This window comes from Salvia hispanica, chromosome 6 (assembly GCF_029641045.1).
Source record: "Salvia hispanica isolate PSC_SH4W2 chromosome 6, Shi_PSC_v1, whole genome shotgun sequence".
NCBI classification, from domain to species: Eukaryota; Viridiplantae; Streptophyta; class Magnoliopsida; order Lamiales; family Lamiaceae; genus Salvia; species Salvia hispanica.
The window spans coordinates 713310-733652 of NC_142697.1; the positions used below are offsets into that span (position 1 = coordinate 713310).

General features: G+C 37.2%; 3 protein-coding genes and 1 long non-coding RNA gene across 5 annotated transcripts; 3 read left to right on the plus strand and 1 right to left on the minus strand.

Annotated features, from left to right (window-relative positions):
- The first annotated feature begins 2102 nt into the window (after positions 1-2102).
- Positions 2103-3030, plus strand: LOC125205274 (uncharacterized). The gene is made up of 3 exons (XM_048104110.2): positions 2103-2390; positions 2496-2611; positions 2725-3030. Exons 1-3 carry the CDS (start codon positions 2118-2120, stop codon positions 2801-2803), a joined length of 468 nt encoding a protein of 155 aa, XP_047960067.1. The 5' UTR covers positions 2103-2117; the 3' UTR covers positions 2804-3030.
- A 63-nt stretch (positions 3031-3093) lies between these two features.
- Positions 3094-11039, minus strand: LOC125205270 (1-phosphatidylinositol-3-phosphate 5-kinase FAB1B-like). 2 transcript variants are annotated; one of them, XM_048104105.2, is made up of 12 exons: positions 10716-11039; positions 9503-10179; positions 8504-9247; positions 7948-8101; positions 7521-7865; positions 6618-7433; positions 6214-6545; positions 5992-6115; positions 5719-5889; positions 4123-5637; positions 3751-4017; positions 3094-3664 (listed from the first exon to the last, which is right to left on the minus strand). In XM_048104105.2, the coding sequence occupies exons 2-12, from the start codon at positions 10099-10101 to the stop codon at positions 3317-3319; spliced, it is 5415 nt and encodes a 1804-aa protein (XP_047960062.1). In that variant the 5' UTR covers positions 10102-10179; positions 10716-11039; the 3' UTR covers positions 3094-3316. The 2 variants fall into 2 exon arrangements, with proteins under 2 accessions (XP_047960062.1, XP_047960063.1); XM_048104106.2 differs by lacking the exon at positions 10716-11039 and having other exon boundaries at positions 9503-9913; positions 9982-10172.
- Positions 11040-12925: 1886 nt separating this feature from the next.
- On the plus strand, positions 12926-15478 carry LOC125203531 (uncharacterized). The gene is made up of 5 exons (XM_048101896.2): positions 12926-13516; positions 13946-14098; positions 14168-14309; positions 14739-14980; positions 15056-15478. Exons 1-5 carry the CDS (start codon positions 13091-13093, stop codon positions 15260-15262), a joined length of 1170 nt encoding a protein of 389 aa, XP_047957853.1. The 5' UTR covers positions 12926-13090; the 3' UTR covers positions 15263-15478.
- Positions 15479-16622: 1144 nt separating this feature from the next.
- Positions 16623-17380, plus strand: LOC125203408 (uncharacterized). Its single transcript, XR_007173362.2, has 2 exons — positions 16623-16921; positions 17044-17380. It is a non-coding gene; the product is annotated as an uncharacterized LOC125203408 (long non-coding RNA).
- The last annotated feature ends 2963 nt before the right edge of the window (positions 17381-20343 follow it).

Sequence of the window (20343 nt, forward strand, 5' to 3'; positions counted from 1 at the left end):
GAGACTCCTACTCGTGTATAAAGGTATTATAGTTTGATATTTTTTCACCCCAAGAAGTCAAATTATTGATGTAACTACGTTGGATTATATTATTTTAAAAAAATTATCACTGGCCTATAGGTAAAGGTGTCAATTACTTAATGGTTAATCATCTTGTTGTAGTCATCACAATCACTTCTTGCGAGTGTGAGGTTACTTGTTTGAAAATGAGACTAATAGAATCTAATACTTATATTCCACATATGAAATCATTAGAGTTTACCACATAAGAAAATTGAAAATAATTTGAAGAAAGAAACAGTATATCTGAAGAAGTCAAATGAATTGCATATAACGTTTGATATTTTATTACTACTCTAATGAGAGAGACATTTCCTATGAATATTTTTACTGCATCTATCAAATCAACACTTGGTGGTTAGTGATGAGATCTCCCCACATAATGATATGTTGTTAATACTATAAATAATTTTATTTATAAATTGGGGTTTAATTAAGACCACACAATTGTATGACCCCTTCCTTAGTCATAGTAGTATTGTTTTACGTTATATACTCCTTCCGTCCCTCCGTCCCAAATTTATAGTCACATTTAGTTATGGCACGAGTTTTAAAGAATTGGTGAAGTATGTAATTAATGAAGTGAGATGGTGGAGTGTGTAATAAATGAAGTGAGTTGGTTGAAGGTGGGTCCCTTTTTGACTTTTTGGTTTTTATTTTTGTTTTGGTTTATTTTTGTATTGATAATGTCATTTGGGTGTAATTTTAGTGAATAATGGGGTAAAATTTTATGTCCAAATATGAAAAATTCTAAATGTGACTATAAATATGGGATGGACTTTTATGGCAAAATGTGACTATAAAACTGGGACGGAGGGAGTATTTGGTTGCAGAGAAGGGAAATTGATACGAATGTGTCAGTGAGTCATTTTCTTTTTTTAACATTTTTTTATATTTTACTCTTTACTTTTTATCCATTATTTATTTTTTTCATTTAACTAATAAAATTCATACTAAAAAATAATTATCTCACCTAGTGAAGAATGGATGGAGTACTTTTTTATTCATTTCCAACTTATTAAAGATATCAAGTACCATATCAGCTAAATTACACATGTGGAATCAATCTTGTAATCTAATCCAATTAACAAAATTTTCCACATAATTGTATGTGTATAAATGCTTTTGTTCTTCTTCTTGCGTGACGGAATTATTATTATTACATAAAATATGTAAATTTTCTTATAATAGTATCAAGTAGTAATAAACAATTATACTCCATAGTAGTATATACAATGAACTGTGGCGCCAATAATGCAACAAAGAATACTAGTACTAGTAATATTTAATAATAATGCGATTTGTGTTCAATCATGTGGACTTGATTGAGTATTCCATCCACTCTCTTATTGGCTACTACTTATTTCGTTTTAAATCTCGTTCATGTGCCTATATATAGAAAAGAATTTATTCATCAAAATATATTAATTATTAACTAAGTTGGGCATATGCTTAACAAATAGTTTTTTGCAACAAGATATTTCTCTCTCACATACACGAACCCACACGTCTCATCAAGTTGAACTATTATAACAATTTGTTATATTGGTTGATGTCGACATTGATGATAATTTAGTTATTCAATCGAATATGGGAAAAAAAAAAAATCGAACCGAAATAGCTGAATTTCAATTAATTTAGGGTGATATTTTCAAACAATTATCGACCTAATGTAAATGGGTGCTTGAGTAAGCTTATTTACGACTCCCAATCATCCTCAAAAGTCAAAATTAAGATCACATGAGTGCATGTTAGTAGTAACAATTATGAGTATCTAATTTTGGCTTATGTAATCAACGCCACTTTCAACCTATCAAGATGACTCATATTTCATCTCCACCATCATTAAGTAGAAGATAAGCCAAATGGGCCCTCCAACCATTGTAATAATTTATTTACATGAGATAAATGCAAAATTGATTAGGCACCAATAATACCTAACACCCTTGTCTCACTCCTATTCCCATATTATTTAATTATAACTTTGTATTAAACCTAAAAGCCAAGCATCCCAACCTCAAATCAACCATTTGTTTTTTCTTTATATATACAATATAATGTTTGCTTCATCATTCTCTCCACTAAGTCCCCACAAACTTACAAAGAAAAAGACCAACCACATTTCTTCTTCTTCTTTCTCATCTTCCCAAAACCTATATGATTTCATGGCTATAGCCGTAAGTTTATCGACCGGTGTTTCGTCTTCTATTCTCGTATTTTCCCGCGATCCGATCAAACGGGTTTCGAGGGGTAGTTTGGTCATGATGTGTGCCGCTGGTCCCGTGCCAGCTGGCATCCAGATCAGATCATATGATCACAACAAGATCAAGGTAAGATCATTTTCCATAATTTATATGAATTTTGTTATATAGTTTAAGTTAATTTTATAACTTAATATTTGTTAATCTCTTTCTTTTTCACATGATTGATCACAGGTGTTTGAAGATAAATTAAATGGTGTAGTTTGCTACAAAGATGCAAATGGAGAGATGATTTGTGAAGGATACGATGAAGGCCCTCGTTTTTCTCATCGAACTTCTTGTGATTCAAGGTAACATAATAGTGTTAATTTGTCACAACGCAAGACTCGAAAATTATTCAATCTGTCGATATTTTTTTAGTAACCCGACTTGTATTTGACTCGATTGTTTCATCATGTGACAGTGGAGAGGCTGAGATAGTAGACTTGCTTCAGAGATGCTGGCTTCATGAATCTGATGAGAAAGAGCTGACTATATTTTGACATCATAGAAATACTCTAGTTTTTGAGGAATTAGAAGATGTTTTGTATATTGATAACAAGAATTATTAATCTTCAGAAACAGAATATAATGTGGATGAAATCCAGAAATCTATGAAATCATGTATTTCTTTCTTGATTTTTCATTTTCGGAATTCGAATGTACATGTAAATGAAGGTTTCTGTTAACTTGTTAGTAGCTCGAGCTCAATATAAAAATGACTTGTTTAGCATTGAGTTCACAATTTAAACCCCGAGGCTCAGGTTCGATGCGTTAATTATAGGGATATTGGTCGCTAAAAACAGATTTACAACTTCATGGCTGAAAACAGAGCAACACACAAAAAAGAATGTGTACAATGGGACTTGCTTTTTTTTTCCCTAAAAAATATGAATTCTACCTCTAAACAAGTTTCAAATGGCCATTGCTTACAAAAGAATTTAGAAATGGAGAAAAATAGATGTACAAAGAAAGAATGAAGTGAGCTCCAAAATATACAAGCAAATGAGGTTTCTTCACTCAGCAGAGGGCGTACAATCATGTACAGTATTCTGTGACTGTGAGTTCTCTTCAGCCATCTCCGTCTGCGACTGGCTACGAATGATCATAGGAGGCGACCATTGATCCGGGACCATCAAAAAGTATGTCGTCATGGCCTTCCTGAATCTCCTCTTGTACTGCTTCGGAGAGATCACGGTTGGTGAGGCGTTCTTGGGCCCGCCAAGAATGCCCGACGCCTTCACCCATGTCTCGAGGTGCTTGTCCCACGTGTACTGTCTCATGAAGTCAATGATCCCAAGGACAAGCTCGTGCTTCTGTTCGTCAACCCCGACTAGTAGTGAGTAGTCCATCACGTCTATGGACTGCAGCCGGAGATGGGAGGAAATGAAAATGTAAGTAACGGTGGTGTGACTTCGTTAATGATAAGGAGAGAAGATGAGAAACTTACAGCGAGAAAAGCAGTGTCGTTCCACACTGCTCTTTCTAGTACTCGTTTGGCTTTGTTTCCGACAAATATGGGAGATGTGGGCATTGCTTCGATCAAGTTCTGGTCCAACAACACCTTATTACTTCCGGAAGAATCAGGATTGTATCGCGATCTGGATGAACCTTTGAGATCGTAGAGACGTGTCACGTTTCTTCCGAATAGTAGATTCTCCATCACCAACACGTCCATTTTGGTATCCTTCCCTCCTTTCAGATGTTTTGACGATACCTTTTCAAAGGAAACACCATAGAATTCAAACCTTGTGTTAAATTTACCACAAAATATCATACTTCATTCATTAATAAAGATTCAGTTGTTTGGATGGAGATATACCTGATAGATACCGAGGATCTTTGCCAGGCAGGTTGGGCTTCCTGTTCCGATAGACTCAGAGATGTACTTGAAATAGCCCGGGGCGAACTTGATGAACGACTCCAGCTCAGTCTTCGTCACTTGCTTGATTATGAACCGGTCATCCAAAGTTTTTGCAAAGAAGACGTTGCTCTTCCCACCTTGGGCGCCCCACTTCTTGCAACGGCTAAGGGATCTAACGAAATCCATCTCCGATGGGCAACATATCCTCCTCAGTGCATCGAAACGTTTTGCAAAGTAACATGTGACCGTGTTTTTGACCTTCCCAAGGGGGCCATCATCGGTAAAGGACACTCTGGCGTGCAAAGCTTTTGTATATGAGACCGGGTCCGAATTCAAGGAATTGCGGAAACTCATCAACATGCTCTCTTCTCCGGATCCAAGACTTTTGAACGATTCCAGCATCACCTCGTCCAAAGATGAAAATGACTGCAAGGAGGACCCGGCATCAAGGGATTGCATTGAAAAAAAAGATTCCGCAGTGTCCCTAGATTTTTCAGGCTCATCAGAGATTTGGCCAAAGTAATCATGCGAAACGAGAGCATACGATATAAGACTTGTTGGCTCATCATCATAAACTGGGATGACAGTTTCGTTAATCCCCACGGGGAGAAGCAACCTGGCCCCACCTTGGAGTTCAGGGTCCTGAAACGAGGAGATGTATACTGGATCATATCCACCCAACACATCCAGCTTCAAGTCCAAGCCCGAGCAATTCTTGCTTGGTGATCTGTGGTAGATGGAAAATGGTGTGGTCAGCCAGCTCTCAGCGTCATCCACATCACCAGAATTATTGGTAGATAAGAAGGAAGGCAAGTCCTCTCTGTCATATTCCATGTCCAACTTGTCAAATCCTCTGACAGCAGATGAAGTATCGACTTCAGTTAATTCTGGCACGCTGCACTTTATCGGGACTCCTACACCAGGATTACTCTCACCAGTCCACGCGGCATCAAGAGTTTCCGACAGAGATATAGGAGTTTGACCGTCTACGAGAGCTTTATGCACGCTGACGCTCGAAGCCAGAGAATCTGATTTATCAGCAGACCATACTTCAAGAGAGAGTTCGAGAGGATTCTGATCTCCATGATTCAGATTTGAGGATAAATTAGTTCTTTGGGGAACCACCTCGAGTTGATTGTTGAGCAGGCCGACCTTGCCATGATCGGGATTTTCTTTGAGCTTTGCATCGGCAGCAGCGGACACCAAAATGCTTAAAGTCTTACTGGTCGGAACTAGTACATTTACATCTTGAACTCTCTCAGTTTCACAGGGAATTTTCTGAACGGCCTCTAAAGTGGAAACCTCCACCTTATTTGGTTTGTTACTGGAATCTAGACTGGCTGCGTGTATCAGGCGCTGGTCCCACACATAAGACTGAAAAACTAGCTCTCTGCGCAGCCGATTGAGCTCGAGAATATCAATGAGAGGTTGCCCTATTCTTGCCTCCTTTCTCATGATTTTCCGGAGCATTTCCTGCCCAAAAAAAGCATAAGATATTAATCACATGAAAATTGCTTTGGAAATGAAACTCTTGATTTGAAAATGATCCCAAACCTCAAACATTGACTTTTCCTTCTGCAAGAGCCCTTCTAGATCTATAATCAGGTACCTAGATTCATGAACATTCACAACACCGTTCATCGCACCTGCACTGCTTTTTCTTTCTGCCAAAAGACGAAGAGCATTGAGAACTTCAGAGAAGAGGAGCTCAGCACGCCCAACCACCTGTGAGACAGTTAGAAAGAGTAAATGAAAGGGTATTTGGCATATCTAAAGAGACAAGAGATCCCGAAGGAATGAAAAAAGAAAGAATGACATTTGCTTCACCTCATTCATTTCTTTTTCTATCCACTCCTGATTTTTGTAGTTGAAATCAAGTTTTGAGGGAGGTAGGTACACCGAATGAACATCAATCGACGCATAACGAAAGCAAGCAACCATTTGCCCGAACCTGCATCAGCCAAGAAAGTAGACTTGGTCGATAAAATAGATCCAATATGCTCGAGAGGCGGTGGTAAATATATATGGAACACGAGAAATGGATCATACCCATAAAACCGAAGACAGTCCCTATGCAAAGAATGGCCACAACTGGCCACTCTACTCGCAGCAGCATGGTTCGAAAAGCTTAGCTCCAAAAACTTTCCAAATGACAACCCCCATGCAGCATCCGACATCAAAACACGCCTAGTTGCAGGCGGATATCCATTAGCCCTGGGACATCTCAAGCAACGGTGCCACATCCAAATCTTCCCTTCCCGTTCACCGGGTAAAATTATTTCAGGTAGTTTTTTCACTGAAATTGTCAGAGTACCTTGTCTATGAGTGTAGCACTGGACATGAGCCTCGGAAGCCATCTCACATGAACGGCATACAAAACTCTGTTGCATATGGTAGACACGTCAGTAAGACTGAAAATTTTGTCTTCAGTTTGATGAGAGAGAGAGAGATACCTGATCGAATAAATGATCCCGCAGATAACGGCCCAATGGCTTGTCAAAGCTACCATAATATTTGATCCGGAACAAATGTGATCTTTCGCAGACAGTCCCCTTCCATACACATCTCGATGACAATGAGACTAAGATGCTTTGATGGTCTGAAGGAGAAGGTGGAAATTCTTCTTTCAGAGCAGGTTGTTCATCAGAAATTTTGAGAGCATCCGTTTGTAAAGATGTTAGATTTGAGCCATTACTCTTAGAATCTATAATTTTGACATTTGAATCTCCAAATTGATTAGAGGAGTGGATATCTGCCGCTGCAATAGAAAGTCCGTTTAACTCGCTAGGTTTTGCCTCAATGGACAGGCCTAAGTCTAGAATAGCTTGATCTTCAGAAGACAATGGATTCGAGGATGAATGCTGATCCACGCAAGATGATATTGGAGGCTCGCCATATTGAGAGCTTAAAGGAGCAGGAATATTATGCATGTCTGAATATTCCTGAATCGATGCAATTGTTTCCCTGATTAGATCTGAAGGGGGTAAAGTATTTGATCTCTGTAGATCACCAACAGATTGAGGTCCGGGAGTTTTATCACCAGATGGAACTGAAAAACCAGGTACCGTTGAGATGGATCTGTCGATTGTCGACTGCTTATCTGGTAGTGCAACTGTGATAGGAGAGTTCAATGGAAGTGCTGGCAAAGAGGCACCTTCATCAGCAAGAAAAGACGTCTCCAGAGCCAAGTGATAAGCTGCAAAAACTCCATACTGTACGACATGCTTCACTTTCTTCAACTCATCCCCACTGGCACCTCGAAGTATTATCTGAAGAAAATAAACAGCCACAATAGCCCTAAGACAGCTAAACTTGAATACTGAATTTTAAAAATGATAAATCTGTCACAAACTTACAGTGCATCCTTGTGGCTTCGGGCAACCTTCAAAATACATCAGAGTCTTCACCAGTTTCTTTCCAGCCTGGCCAGCACTACCATGCTCTTCCGTAAATCTCATTACATTGAACATGTCACAATAACCCACCTTCTCTGATGATAGGTGATCAATTGAAGGAACGATTTGGGCACCAGTACAACGGGCTATACGCTCCAGAAGCGGTCTTTTAATATTTAGAACAAGTGATATTTCTTTCGCGAGAAGGTACTCCTGGGCGTAGCGCGAAACAGATTTCTCAACCAGAAGAATATTAGGAGTGTGCACACTTATCTTTGCAACAGCCATCTTCAGATGATCCATTTCCTGTTGAGCAATCAAATGTTAAACACAATGACCAAGGAAAATATAAGCTTAGGTTTAAATAAAGTGAAGTCAATAATACTACCTGTTGTAACAGTGTATCAAAGCTTGAAAGAGCATTAGAAACCCGCTGGTACTCAAGTGCCCCTCCGAGGATCAGTAAGCGAGGCTTCTCAACTCTTGATGTCATCCGTCGATGAGCCACATTTTTCTTGCACACAACTCCTCTGACCACCAAACTGTAAGGTGAAATTGTCACCATCCGAGGAATACAAGTAACAAGAATAATGTAACAGAATATAAACACAAGAATTATGTTCTATTTTCAACCTCCAAAATCCTCTACATTGAGTCATTGACTGAAACCTAAATATTACCTAAAGGTATAGGTTTATTATAGGAAGGGGCATATTTCAGAAATACTGAAGCAGTAGAGGAAAGAAGAATATGGTCCATAAATCCCATGTTCTATGATGATTCGGTATTCATAAGCTTCATCCCCTTGTTGAATTTGACTTTAAAACAATTTCAACTTTTTCATTACCCTGTTTGCTTGAAAACTATCATCTCAGTGGAATTTAAAGAAAATCACACTCGAGAAAAAATTTACTAACCATTTGCAAGCTGGTTAAAGTATTTACCTCTCACTTCGAAGCCCTGAAGCTAAACATTTTACTTTGACATATCCCCCTGGGTCCATTTGTCCCCCCTGGCTCATATCTGGTTTTAACAATGTGGCAGCCTCCCATGACAAGGCAATGATTATTTCCAACCAACTCTCTTTGTCATTTTCATCCTCTGAAAGAAGATTATCTACTTGCAAAAGTTGAGCTACTAAAGCCCGAAAATGGCCTTCGACGACACTCTTCATGGCTCTCTTATGCTCCTCGATTGATTTCTCCCGACTACGAAACTCCCCACTCCCAGAGCTGCTTGAATTGTTCAAATATCCCCATTCTCCAGCAGCATCCCCATCACCGTCATCCTCAAATAGAAGTGCTTCCCTTTCATCATCTTCATCTTCAGGCTCGGGAGGGAGCCACAAAACTCCATTGTTTTCAAAATCAACAGGCTCTGTATTTACGTCTTCTGCCACATATAGAGAAGAAGGTGCCTCACATTCATCACCAATGTCGTGTTCAGCATCTTTTTCAGCAATCTGCTGTGATTCTTCAGGGTTTCTGGAATTAAGACTATATCGCAAAGGGGAGCTGGTCGTACTTTTTGAATCAACAGCATCTCCATCAGGATGAACTCTACGTGAGTTGTAGTCACTGTTGATATCCTCGAATTTAACAGGACCATAGTAGCCATTAACCTGGGAGAAGTCACTAGCTATGGGACCTAACTGAGATATTCCAAATTCATCATCCTCGTCATCACTCCTGTTAAACAAATAATGATGAGAAATGCTATCAACCAAATATTGATTTTCAATGCTTAAACTCACGTGAATAAATATAAGCACTCAACAAAACAATTGAGCATAACTACACTACACTAATATTTTAACCACAATTAACTATTTCATCCGAAATAAATATCATGCCTCTAATCTATTCAAGTTTTATAAAATCTCTCGAGACACTCTCAAAGAAACATGCTATCTATGAAATTAATAAAGGAGGATCAGAAATAACCTGTTTCGAAAATAATCAAATTGGTCATCAGACAGGTTTTGCTCCTCCGTGGCATTGATCTTTGATGCTCCAACATTTTGCCTATCTAAATCTGCTTCCATTGACTGTGATTGCATCGGGGTGGGTCCAGCAGACTGTGGTACTGACACAAATGTAGTGCTACTACCACAGGTGCCACTAGATCTCGTGCTAAGAAAACTGGTTGTTGATGGAGAAGTACAGCTGGCATCGGGTAGGTCCACTTGGAGCCCATCATCAACAGCTACACTCAACTCTTTTCCCCATTGATCTTTCGCACTTTGCTTGAAACAGTAGTTGCAGACCCTAATCTTATCCCGCTCTTCTAATGAAATCTTTGGCTCGCTATGTCCAACAGGAAGCCAATTCGAAGTACACTTGGCACAGAAAATCCTACCACATAGACGACAATGATGTCTACGATTAAACAAGGTAAACTGTGAATCACACTCGTAGCATACCCTGCAACTCTGGTCGGGCATCCAGAAATCCCTCGACACATGTGCAGGCTCCGACCGCCATGACATCCAAGATTTAAACAAGCCTACCAGATCCGGAAATGTCCTATCAGGGTCATCCATCGACTCAACAACCCTCCCTTCCAACTCATTGTGATATACACATTTCTTTCCAACTCAAACATCCATTCCCAACAATCCCTGACACATAGAATCACAATAGATTAATAATGACTCCTCAACTTTAACACAACATATAACCTACTTAAGTAGTAACAAACTGATCCAATCTTATCAACAGATTCTACTTATAAAAGACTCAATTGAGACTAAAACAGCTGCAATACACTTGATCCACTCAAAATTAAGCACAATCCCCTAATCGTATTTCCCCCTCCCAACTTCCTTGTTCAAGAACTGATCAATTATGACTCCTCAACTTCAACACAACAAATAACCTATTAAGTAGAAACAAACTGATCCAATCTTATCAGTAGATTCTACTTATACAACACTCAAATTGAGACTAAAACAGCAGCAATACACTTATCCACTCAAAATTACGCACAATCCCCCAATCGTATTTCCCCCCTCCCAACTTCCTTGATCAAGAACTAACCCGAATTCCAGCTGGCAACTCCACCCACACATATTCCACAGTCAAAAGAAGCACAACAACTAAAACGAATCCAATATCAATCCCAATCAAACAGCAGAGCAATGAAAGAAAAACGAACCTTTATCCGGAGAAACACGCCGCAATCACTGGATTCCAAAAAAAAAAAATCACTCTGTATCCCCTCTGTCACACAATTCACTCTGAAAAACGCGGGATTTCGGAGAAACAGTTGCCCCTTCTCAGTCAGCGAGTGTCAGCCCTAATTTCTTGATCCTCAAATATATGCGAAATCGGAAGTTGAATCACCAAGATTAAATCATAATTGGGGCGTGAATTAATGCAATTAAGTAACTAATTCTCGAAATGATTCGTCGTGGTCAGAGATTTGCATGATTATAATAATGGCAGAAGAAATTTGATTGAGAAGAAAGCGACTGAAACAAGCTCAGCTGTACGTAGCCATTTTCATCCCAATTTAAATAATCACTATTTGCTGATTAGCACAAAATTATGAAAGCGACGGCCTATGGCTAACAGACACGTGGCTACATGCCAATTGTGCTTAACATATTTTTTCTTTTTTGCTAGATTTGAAAGCTGACTTAAATTGTTTTATCAGGCAATAAAATAAATTAGTTTTAGTGGACTGCTTCGTATTTTATAAAATAATATTTGCTTGTGTAATTGGAAATTGGAATTGATAGATTTTTCTTGATCTATAATATTTTATTATGTGTTACGTATTAATTTTGGAAAAGGGATCACAAAAATAAAGGGGAGTATATCAATTATCTTCTTGATTAGGTTATCAATTTTACTAGCTAATTTGATGAGCTGTTATTCAATTATGGGGGTTTTATTTAAATGTTATACAATTTCCAATTTGGGTAAATGGTCAATACTTGCTCCATTTAATCCGACCAATTACTAAATCAATTTCGGGATTTAAAATTTATAGTTCAATACGTAATATAATTAAGTTGTATTGCCACTACTGCTACTTACCAATTTCCACTCATTGTACATCAGCACTCTACTCGTTAAGTTTTTGTTTTTAATTTCCATTTTTTAAATAATTTGATTTTTATATGTAGAATCAAATTTTGTTAATACACATTAATTTTGGGTCAAATTAATAGTATATCTTTTAGGCCCAAAAGGATTTGAAATTATGGGCTATTGAGCGCTTTATTATGGGCTCTAGTATAGTTTAATATCCGAAAGTGAAATAGCGGGCCGGCCCATCTGGTCCATGTTAAATTGGTACTCTACTTTTATTATAGAAAATGATTAATTGCTCGAAATTTATAAAATTTTAATGACAATTCACAAATTTACAATTTTTATTAAATCGTTAGTCTCAAATGAAGTTGATTTTTAAAATAAAAAGTATAGTTCTGTTTAACATCAAAATATTAAGATAGTTTCAAATGATAAAATGATATATTAGGATTTAGGATGGTCTCATTAGTCATTCAAGGATCGAGCATCAGTTGCATTGTCATCTTGTTGCTCTCAGCTTTGAGGACGACTATGTTATTCTCTGTTTTGGCATCAACAAATCTCATTTGGAATAGATCTACAATTGTGTCGTTGACAAACAAATTGAGTCATTCTCCTTTCACGAATCAAGTCTCAATGACGAACAAATAGATATGACTACATCGTCACTAGAGTTTACAAGGGTCCTAAACACAAATACGATGAGCACAAGAACCTTGACACAAGGTCGTCATGATTAAAAGGGTGGTTTGGTTTAACAAAACAATATTTTTTATCCTTCAAGAGGCATGCACAAATCAAGGGTCACGATATGCCAACTAGTCATCTCTGACTTGGGGATGCTCGTTGAGGGATGGTTTGAGTTGCCTAGGAACATAAAATGACAATCAAACATTGTTGGTAATATACGTCGCCATCTACATTCACGCATGGATAGACGACTCCTCGATACCAAGCACCGAGAAGATCTATCCATATGTCAATGACTTAGTAGGTAGACCATATTACTCTCTTCGTCTGCCATTAAGAGTCTCATTTCTTGGCGGCACGAATTTTAAAAAATGTTGAAAAGAGTTAATGAAATATGAGTTCCATTTATATATAGTAAGTAATGTTTTAAATGAAATGTGAATGAAATAAGTTATTGGAACGTGAGGGACTCACTCCTATTCACGAACGAAGGGATTATATTACGTTTATAACACAAAACAAATTTACTCTCAACACTTAGAAAATTTCCAACCGTTGATTGTTGCAGTTTGATGACGTGGCGATCATCTAAAACTCCATCGAGCTCTCTTCATATTTAGATAACCGTGGAGAAACTATTTCCAAAATCCGCCCTTTCCCTCTCTCAATCCCGCCGGAACTTCACCAAAACCCTGCCGCCGGCGTCGTTTTCACGGCTGGATCGCAAAAATTTCTGATTCCTATTCCCATTAACTGCAAATCGATCCATCAAAAACGCTTTAATTTCACGAAAAGAGACAGATGTGGTATCGATCAGCTTCATTCATCCTCGACAAGCAGGAGCAGCAGCGGAAAGACGCCGCCGAGAGCCGCCCGCTCTCCCCTGTTTCCACCGCCATGGCTGAAAACCCTAGCGCTAACGTCTCAATGTACTACCAGACGCGTGCGGCGCACCACGGCGTTGTAACAAGCGATTGGCTGGCTCAGGCGCAGGCCGCCGTCGCAGGAAACGCGGACGACGCTGCTGTGGAGAACAACGCGTTCGGTGGCGAGGAGAAAGGTAAGAAGTTCTCGGTGGTGGACGAGTTTAACAATTGGCGGAAACAGCCGGAATTGGCGGAGGCTGTGGCGGCGATTAGGGCTTTGGCGTCGGTAATTCGTTCGAGCCAAGCGAAAACGATGATGGAGCTTGAAATTGAGCTTAAAAAGGCATCCGATTCTCTTAAAGTAAGCAAATTATTTCGATTTTGTCGAGCTCTTTGTTTATCCCTCATTTTATGTTATAACGCTTTTGTATTATTCCAACTGAGTTTGTAAATCTTTTATCTGATTGTTTTGATAGTGTTAAGTGGCAAACGAATAAAATGAATCGATTAGTTAGATGATGGAATAACGAGTGGTATGAATCAACCATTTGAAGAATGAATTTTGAGCTACAAAAAGCATCTGATTTTCATTGAGAATAGACTTCTGCTTCTATTATGTTTAAATTCCTGCAACTGAGTTTGAATGTTTCACATCTTTGACCACTTATCTAATTGTTTTGGATTATGTGAAGTAGCAAATCTCTAATTTGCGTTTATTAGATTTACAGAACAATGAGTGTTGATCAGAATGACGTTGATAATTTTACGAATTCTTGCAATTTTGATGCAGTCATGGGACACTACTTCAATCTCCTTAACAGCTGGTTGTGACATTTTCATGCGATATGTGACTAGAACTTCTGCTTTAGATCGTGAAGACTTCGGTTCAGCCAAGTCCCGACTTCTTGAGCGTGCTGAGAAGTTTGGGGAGATATCATATAAGGTGTTCATTTGATAGACAGTTTTGAGTTCCAAGCTTTGAATTTGTTAAAACGGATCTTTCCCATGACAGGCTCGGAGAATAATAGCTATGCTGAGTCAAGATTTTATATTCGATGGTTGCACAATTTTGGTGCATGGCTTCTCCAGGGTTGTGCTCGAAGCTCTGAGAACTGCAGCGGAGAATAAGAAACTGTTTCGAGTTCTCTGCACAGGTGTGTGCTCCTAGCATCAACTCTATATCACTTGAATTACTTCACCACATTATCAGTAACATATTTGATCACTGTTTTCCTTTGTCCAAGTGCTTAGCAGTTAGCACTTCATAATAGTCATATGGATTTCTTTCCTCTGGGACGAAAATAAGAAAGGAAGATAAATCTGTCAGAGGGCTATCGAAAATAATACTGGAATCATCAATTTTCCTCTAAACAAACTACAAACCTGACCATTTATGGCTTCTCAAGTCATCCATAAGCATTGATAAAAAAAATGCTTGGCATTCTTTTCAATAGTAGTAGTATTATATAATGTGTATTTTTGCAAGTAATAACTGGCTTGCTGTATGCACTTATGAATTATGAGGCGTACTTGTTTCTCTGAGGATAGACTTTTCAGTTTAGTGATATGACTCTGGAACGCAGAGGGAAGACCCGATAGGTCAGGATTACGTGTGTCCAACGAGCTTGCCAAACTGGATGTCCCTGTTAAGCTCTTAATCGACTCTGCTGTGGCATATAGCATGGATGAAGTAGACATGGTACTCGTTGGAGCAGACGGTGTGGTTGAAAGTGGAGGCATTATAAACATGATGGGAACCTACCAAATTGCATTGGTTGCCAAAGCCATGAACAAGCCAATGTATGTTGCTGCTGAGAGCTACAAGGTATTATCCACCCTGACTGTGTTTCATAAATTTGGTTTGGATTATTATGAAACATATGCATGCCCGTTCTTTCAGTTTGCACGCCTATACCCGTTGGATCAGAAAGACATGGCGCCAGCCCTACGCCCCATTGATTTTGGCGTACCAATTCCATCAAAGGTGGAGGTTGAAAGATCCGCTCGCGACTACACTCCCCCACAGTATCTCACCCTCCTCTTTACTGATCTTGGCGTTCTTACACCTTCTGTGGTAAGTGACGAGCTCATCCAGCTCTACCTATAGACTAAGGCGTGCAGCTTGCTTCGGCACCACATCATTTTTACTATTAGTTCTTCAAGATTATGGATTAGCATGTTGGTGCACATGCTGAAATTTTGCTTCAAGATTAGTCTTTTCTGAGATATTTGTGGACAGCATGATTATGTTGGAATTTTTTTGATGTATGATTGTAGTTGAACTGGAATTTTTTTGGTGAAATAGGATTCTTTTTTTTTGACATACAGAAAGCATAGACATACGTTTGAGTCACACAAATAGTTATGTTAACTAGATGAATTTGTCATTTTTATGTGATGTTTTTTACTATCGCCGTCTCACGTTACTTGAGTCTTTCTTTTGAACACGTAATTTAAGTGTTGTTTAGTGTGTTTAAGTAGATATAGAATAAAGTAGAGAGATAAGAGAGGTAAAATATGTTTTGTTTTTTTATGAAACAGTCCTTACGACTTGATCACGGTGCTCAACTCTCAAACAAATTTATATGCTCACTATTTACACGATTTAAAACAACATGCAAAAACTAATTAAAGTGTGAAAAGATACTCGAAATAGAAATGGAGTATCATTTTACAATTTACATTATAATTAAAGCTTACTTTTCTAAGTTCGTTTCCAGTCAATAAAAAAAAAGGTGATTACAATCAAGATAAATTGAACAACTTACAAAATTTGACTCACTTACTAAAATAAAAATATCATTCTACAAATTACATTATAAGTAAAGCTCGGTTTTCTACTTACTTTTCCCCTTATAAAAAATAAAATAAAATAAAATAAATAAATCGAACTTTCATAGTATTTAATTACAAATATTGATTAAGCTCTATCTCTCATAGTACATTATTAAAAGAAGTAACTGTTGATATTTTAAAAATATTCGAGTCGAGCGTGACACAGACTTAACCCGAATGCACATTAGTGTGCCCCTTATTTAAATTTTAAATTTAATGAGACTCAATTTTTAAATACAAGGAAAAAATTTACCAAGTTTACATTATTTAGGTGTAGTATATGAAGCTACTTTTCTGTACAAGCCAAATGATTTGTGTTAAAAGAGATGTTCGTGGTTCAAACTGCAACCTACTAAAGGTCAAAAATACAGAAACAGAAACTTTAGAAGAGAAGAAAATAGAAAACCACAACATAATTTAAAAAACAGTCCGTACACTCTTTTAAACATCATGAAAAACCTAATTAAAACGTGCAGAAATTGTGACACCGTAGATATAATAAAACATCATATAAAAATGACAAATCCATCTTTTCCATAATAATTGATTAATTTATTCAGCTCACGGCTGCCTCTCATTTCTGTGTGTTCTCACAGGTCACACGATGCTTCACGTCCTCGTAGTGTATAAATTAAACTGAAATGTAAGCTTTTGAAATCATAAAATCTTCCCATTTTAAACACACACACATTGTCACATAGTTTCAGCATAAATTCAGCATGCTATCATTAATGTGGAAGTCGAAGAAATGGGATTATTCGAGGAAATTTGTTTTTGAATTTTTTTCCAATAGAAATTGCAGTTCGAGTGAAGAAAATATGAAATCAGAAGATGGAATATTTTGCCACCATTATCAGTATTCTTACAATTTTCTCAATTCTTGCCACCTCTGCCACAAGCCTTTGAGTGGCAAAGAAATTTACATGTGCAGGTAATTAATTAATTCTTTTCGAAATAAATATAGAGTTATTTATTTGTTTGAAATTATTCAAAAATTGGGGTTTTATACATTTAAATACATTTAAATTGTGTTGTATTTGAATATGTTTGCAGGGGTGAAATGGGGTTTTGTAGTGTGGAGTGTAGGAGCACACAAATGTATATGGAAGATATGAAGAAAATCGAGGTTTCCACAAGAAGAATCTTGGCATCTTTTCACGAGCGCCGCCGCCGGTGCGAGGCTAGAGGTGTTGGAAGCGTGGCGGTGTCGGTGCCGCCGATTTTCGTGTTGATGTAGAAAAGTTCTTAGTGTTGAGTGTTAGGTTTGGTGATGAATTTAGCTCATGCGTGTTAGGTTTATTGAATGAAAAGTCCAATTAAGACTAGTGGTAACATATGCAATTTGGTTCTTTAATTGATTCTAAATAATTTACTTTTATAATTTGAAGCATGTAGTTGGTTCTCTGTAATTTTAAATGATAAAATATTAATAAATTAAATTAATTCTCAAATCTATCTACACTATCATTCATTTCTACTTATTATAATAAACACATTGCTGTTTCAAACCATTAACAATAACGAACCTGTAATAATAAGTACTACTACTAGTAATAATAGGAGGAGGATTTGAAAGTTGTTGGATAATACTATTAATTCAGCAACAAAAAAAGAGCGATTTATAATTAATGCTATAATTATTCATCTTCGAACAGCCATGGTGGTAGGTTATTGTAATCATATATGCACTCAAGTCAATTTTTTAAAGTCAAAATGGAAAGTTGAAATTATATGTAATTGTATAACTCTGTCACATAGTATTACTACAATATATCATCTACGTCTACTCTAAGAGCATCCTCAAATCTCAATGCCGGATGTCCCGACAGACTTCGGAGAGCCTTCGGGGAAGGACGTGCGGGAAGTCCAGCATTGGGGCGATGGAGGGCGGATACGGATGTCCCGTGCAGACATGGGAAGGGCGTGCGGACGTCCGCCGCGACGTCCGCCATTGTGGCGACGCGCAGACTTCCCACCCGGACTTCCCATTTTTTTATTTTTTTTATTTTTATTTATTTTTGTTTTTTTAAATATATATATATATTGCTCGTATTTTCCCCGTATTCGTGGTGAAATTTTAATTCCGTAAATTGTTTAATTTGGTGAATTTGTGAATTTTTTTTATTGCGGGAAATCCGCGTGAGAAGGCTATGAGATATCCGCCACAGTGCAGTGAGAAGTCCTTATGACGTGCCAAAAGGTGTTTTTGGGAAGTCCACCTGCACTGCGGATGCTCTAAATACTAGAGTATATTATTCCCAACTTGTATACGAAATTCACATTTAATTTGTAAAGGATATTGCCCCCTACTTGATTTGATTTTTACTAAACCAGAATGTAGTTAAATGGTCAGTGCATTCAATTGAAATTATTACTCCTATTAAAGAAAGTGCTAAAAATGAAAATATTTTTATAATTTTGCTTCTGGATTAGTCATTTCTGAGATATTTGTGGACAGCATAATTATGTCGGAATTTTTTTGATGTATGATTGTAGTTGCACTGGATTTTTTCTTGGTGAAATAGGATTCTTTTTTTGAAATATTGAAAGCATAGACTTACTTACTTTTAAGTCACATAATTAGTTATACTCCTATTAACTAAATGAATTTGTCATTTTTATGCGATGTTTTATAGTATTGTCGTCTTATGTTACTTGATGTTTTATAGTATTGTCGTTTTATGTTACTTAGTCTTTCTTTTGAGCACGTAATTTAAGCGTTGTTTAGTGTGGCTACGTAGATATAGAATAAAATAGAATGATAATAGAAGGTAAAGTAAGAGAATTAATGTGCTTTTCTTTTTTTGCTGAAAATGACTCTAGGAAAATAAAAAATTGAATACGAACTCAACATAAATACTTAAAGTACATAAATGGGGTCGCAACTTTTGCACATTTTAGACTTAAGACAGAAAGAGTAACATGGTAGACTTCCTAGTGTAGTATAGGTAAAATGGCTAAATACATAAATTAAAATGGACCACAATGTTAATTATAGAGCCTAAAATATCTCTTACCATATTTATGATTTGTTTCCTAGAAGTTTCTGATAGATTTATTCCATAGAAGATATTTCCTTATGAAATATGTTTCCTAGTTTTACGGGCTCTCTATTGTACTTATAAATAGAGGTGCTCCCTCATTGTAAAATCATCCTAAAATTATATAGTGAAATCCTTGCTTGACATCGCCCCCAGACGTAGATACACTTTGTATCGAAACTGGGTAAACAATTTCTTGTGTTCATTCTCCTTTTATATTCGTGATTGCCTGTGTTAATTTCCCAACACACGGACGGATGATCCATTGTGATAGTTTGTTAGGTTGAGGTGATTGTATTGTGTGGATCCTTATATTGATGTAAGGTATCAAATATTAAATGCAATTACTGTTTCCAGCTAGCTCTCTCAAACCAATTTATCTTCCATGGCTGCTACTGCTACTCCTTTTATGCCTCTCATTTCTCACACGATGCTTCTCGTCCTCCTACTCTATAAATTCAACTCAAATCTAAGCTTTTCAAATCATGAAATCTTCAGCATGCTATCATTAATGTGGAAGTCGAAGAAATGGGGTTATAATTCGATGAAAATTGTTTTTGAATTTTTTTCCAATACAAATTATTCGAGTGAAGAAAATAATGTGAAATCAGAAGATGGAATTTCTTGCCACCATTATCAATATTCTTACAATTTTCTCAATTCTTGCCACCTCTGCCACAAGCCTTTGAGTGGCACAGAAATTTACATGTGCAGGTAATTCTTTTCGAAATAAAATCAACTAGAACGCATTTTATAATTACCTTTAAATTTGCCACTCTAAAATATTTAAATGTGTGTTTTGATTTGTTTTTTAGGGGTGAGATGGGGTTTTGTAGTGTGGAGTGTAGGAGCACACAAGTGTATTTGGAAGATATGAAGAAAATCGAGGTTTCCACGAGAAAAATCTTGGCATCTTTTCACGAGCGCCGTAGCCAGTGCGAGGCTACAGGTGTTGGAAGCGTGGTGGTGTCAGAGCCGCCAATTTTCGTGTTGATGTAGAAAAGTTTTGAGTGTTAAGTTTGGTGATAATTTTAGTTCATGGATGGTAAGTTTTGTTATTTGAGAAGTCCAAGTGGAAACACATGCAAATCGGTTCTTTTCATTTATTTATTTATTGATTCTAAATAATATACTTTTAAAATTTGAAGTTGTAGTTGGTTCTCTACTTTTGTAATTATCAATGATAAATATTAATAAATTAAATTAATTCTCAAATCTATCTACACTATTATTCATTTCTACCCATTATAATAATCCTAAAAATTAACTTTTGGGTAAATTAAATATTTTACTAACAACTATACCAAATAAA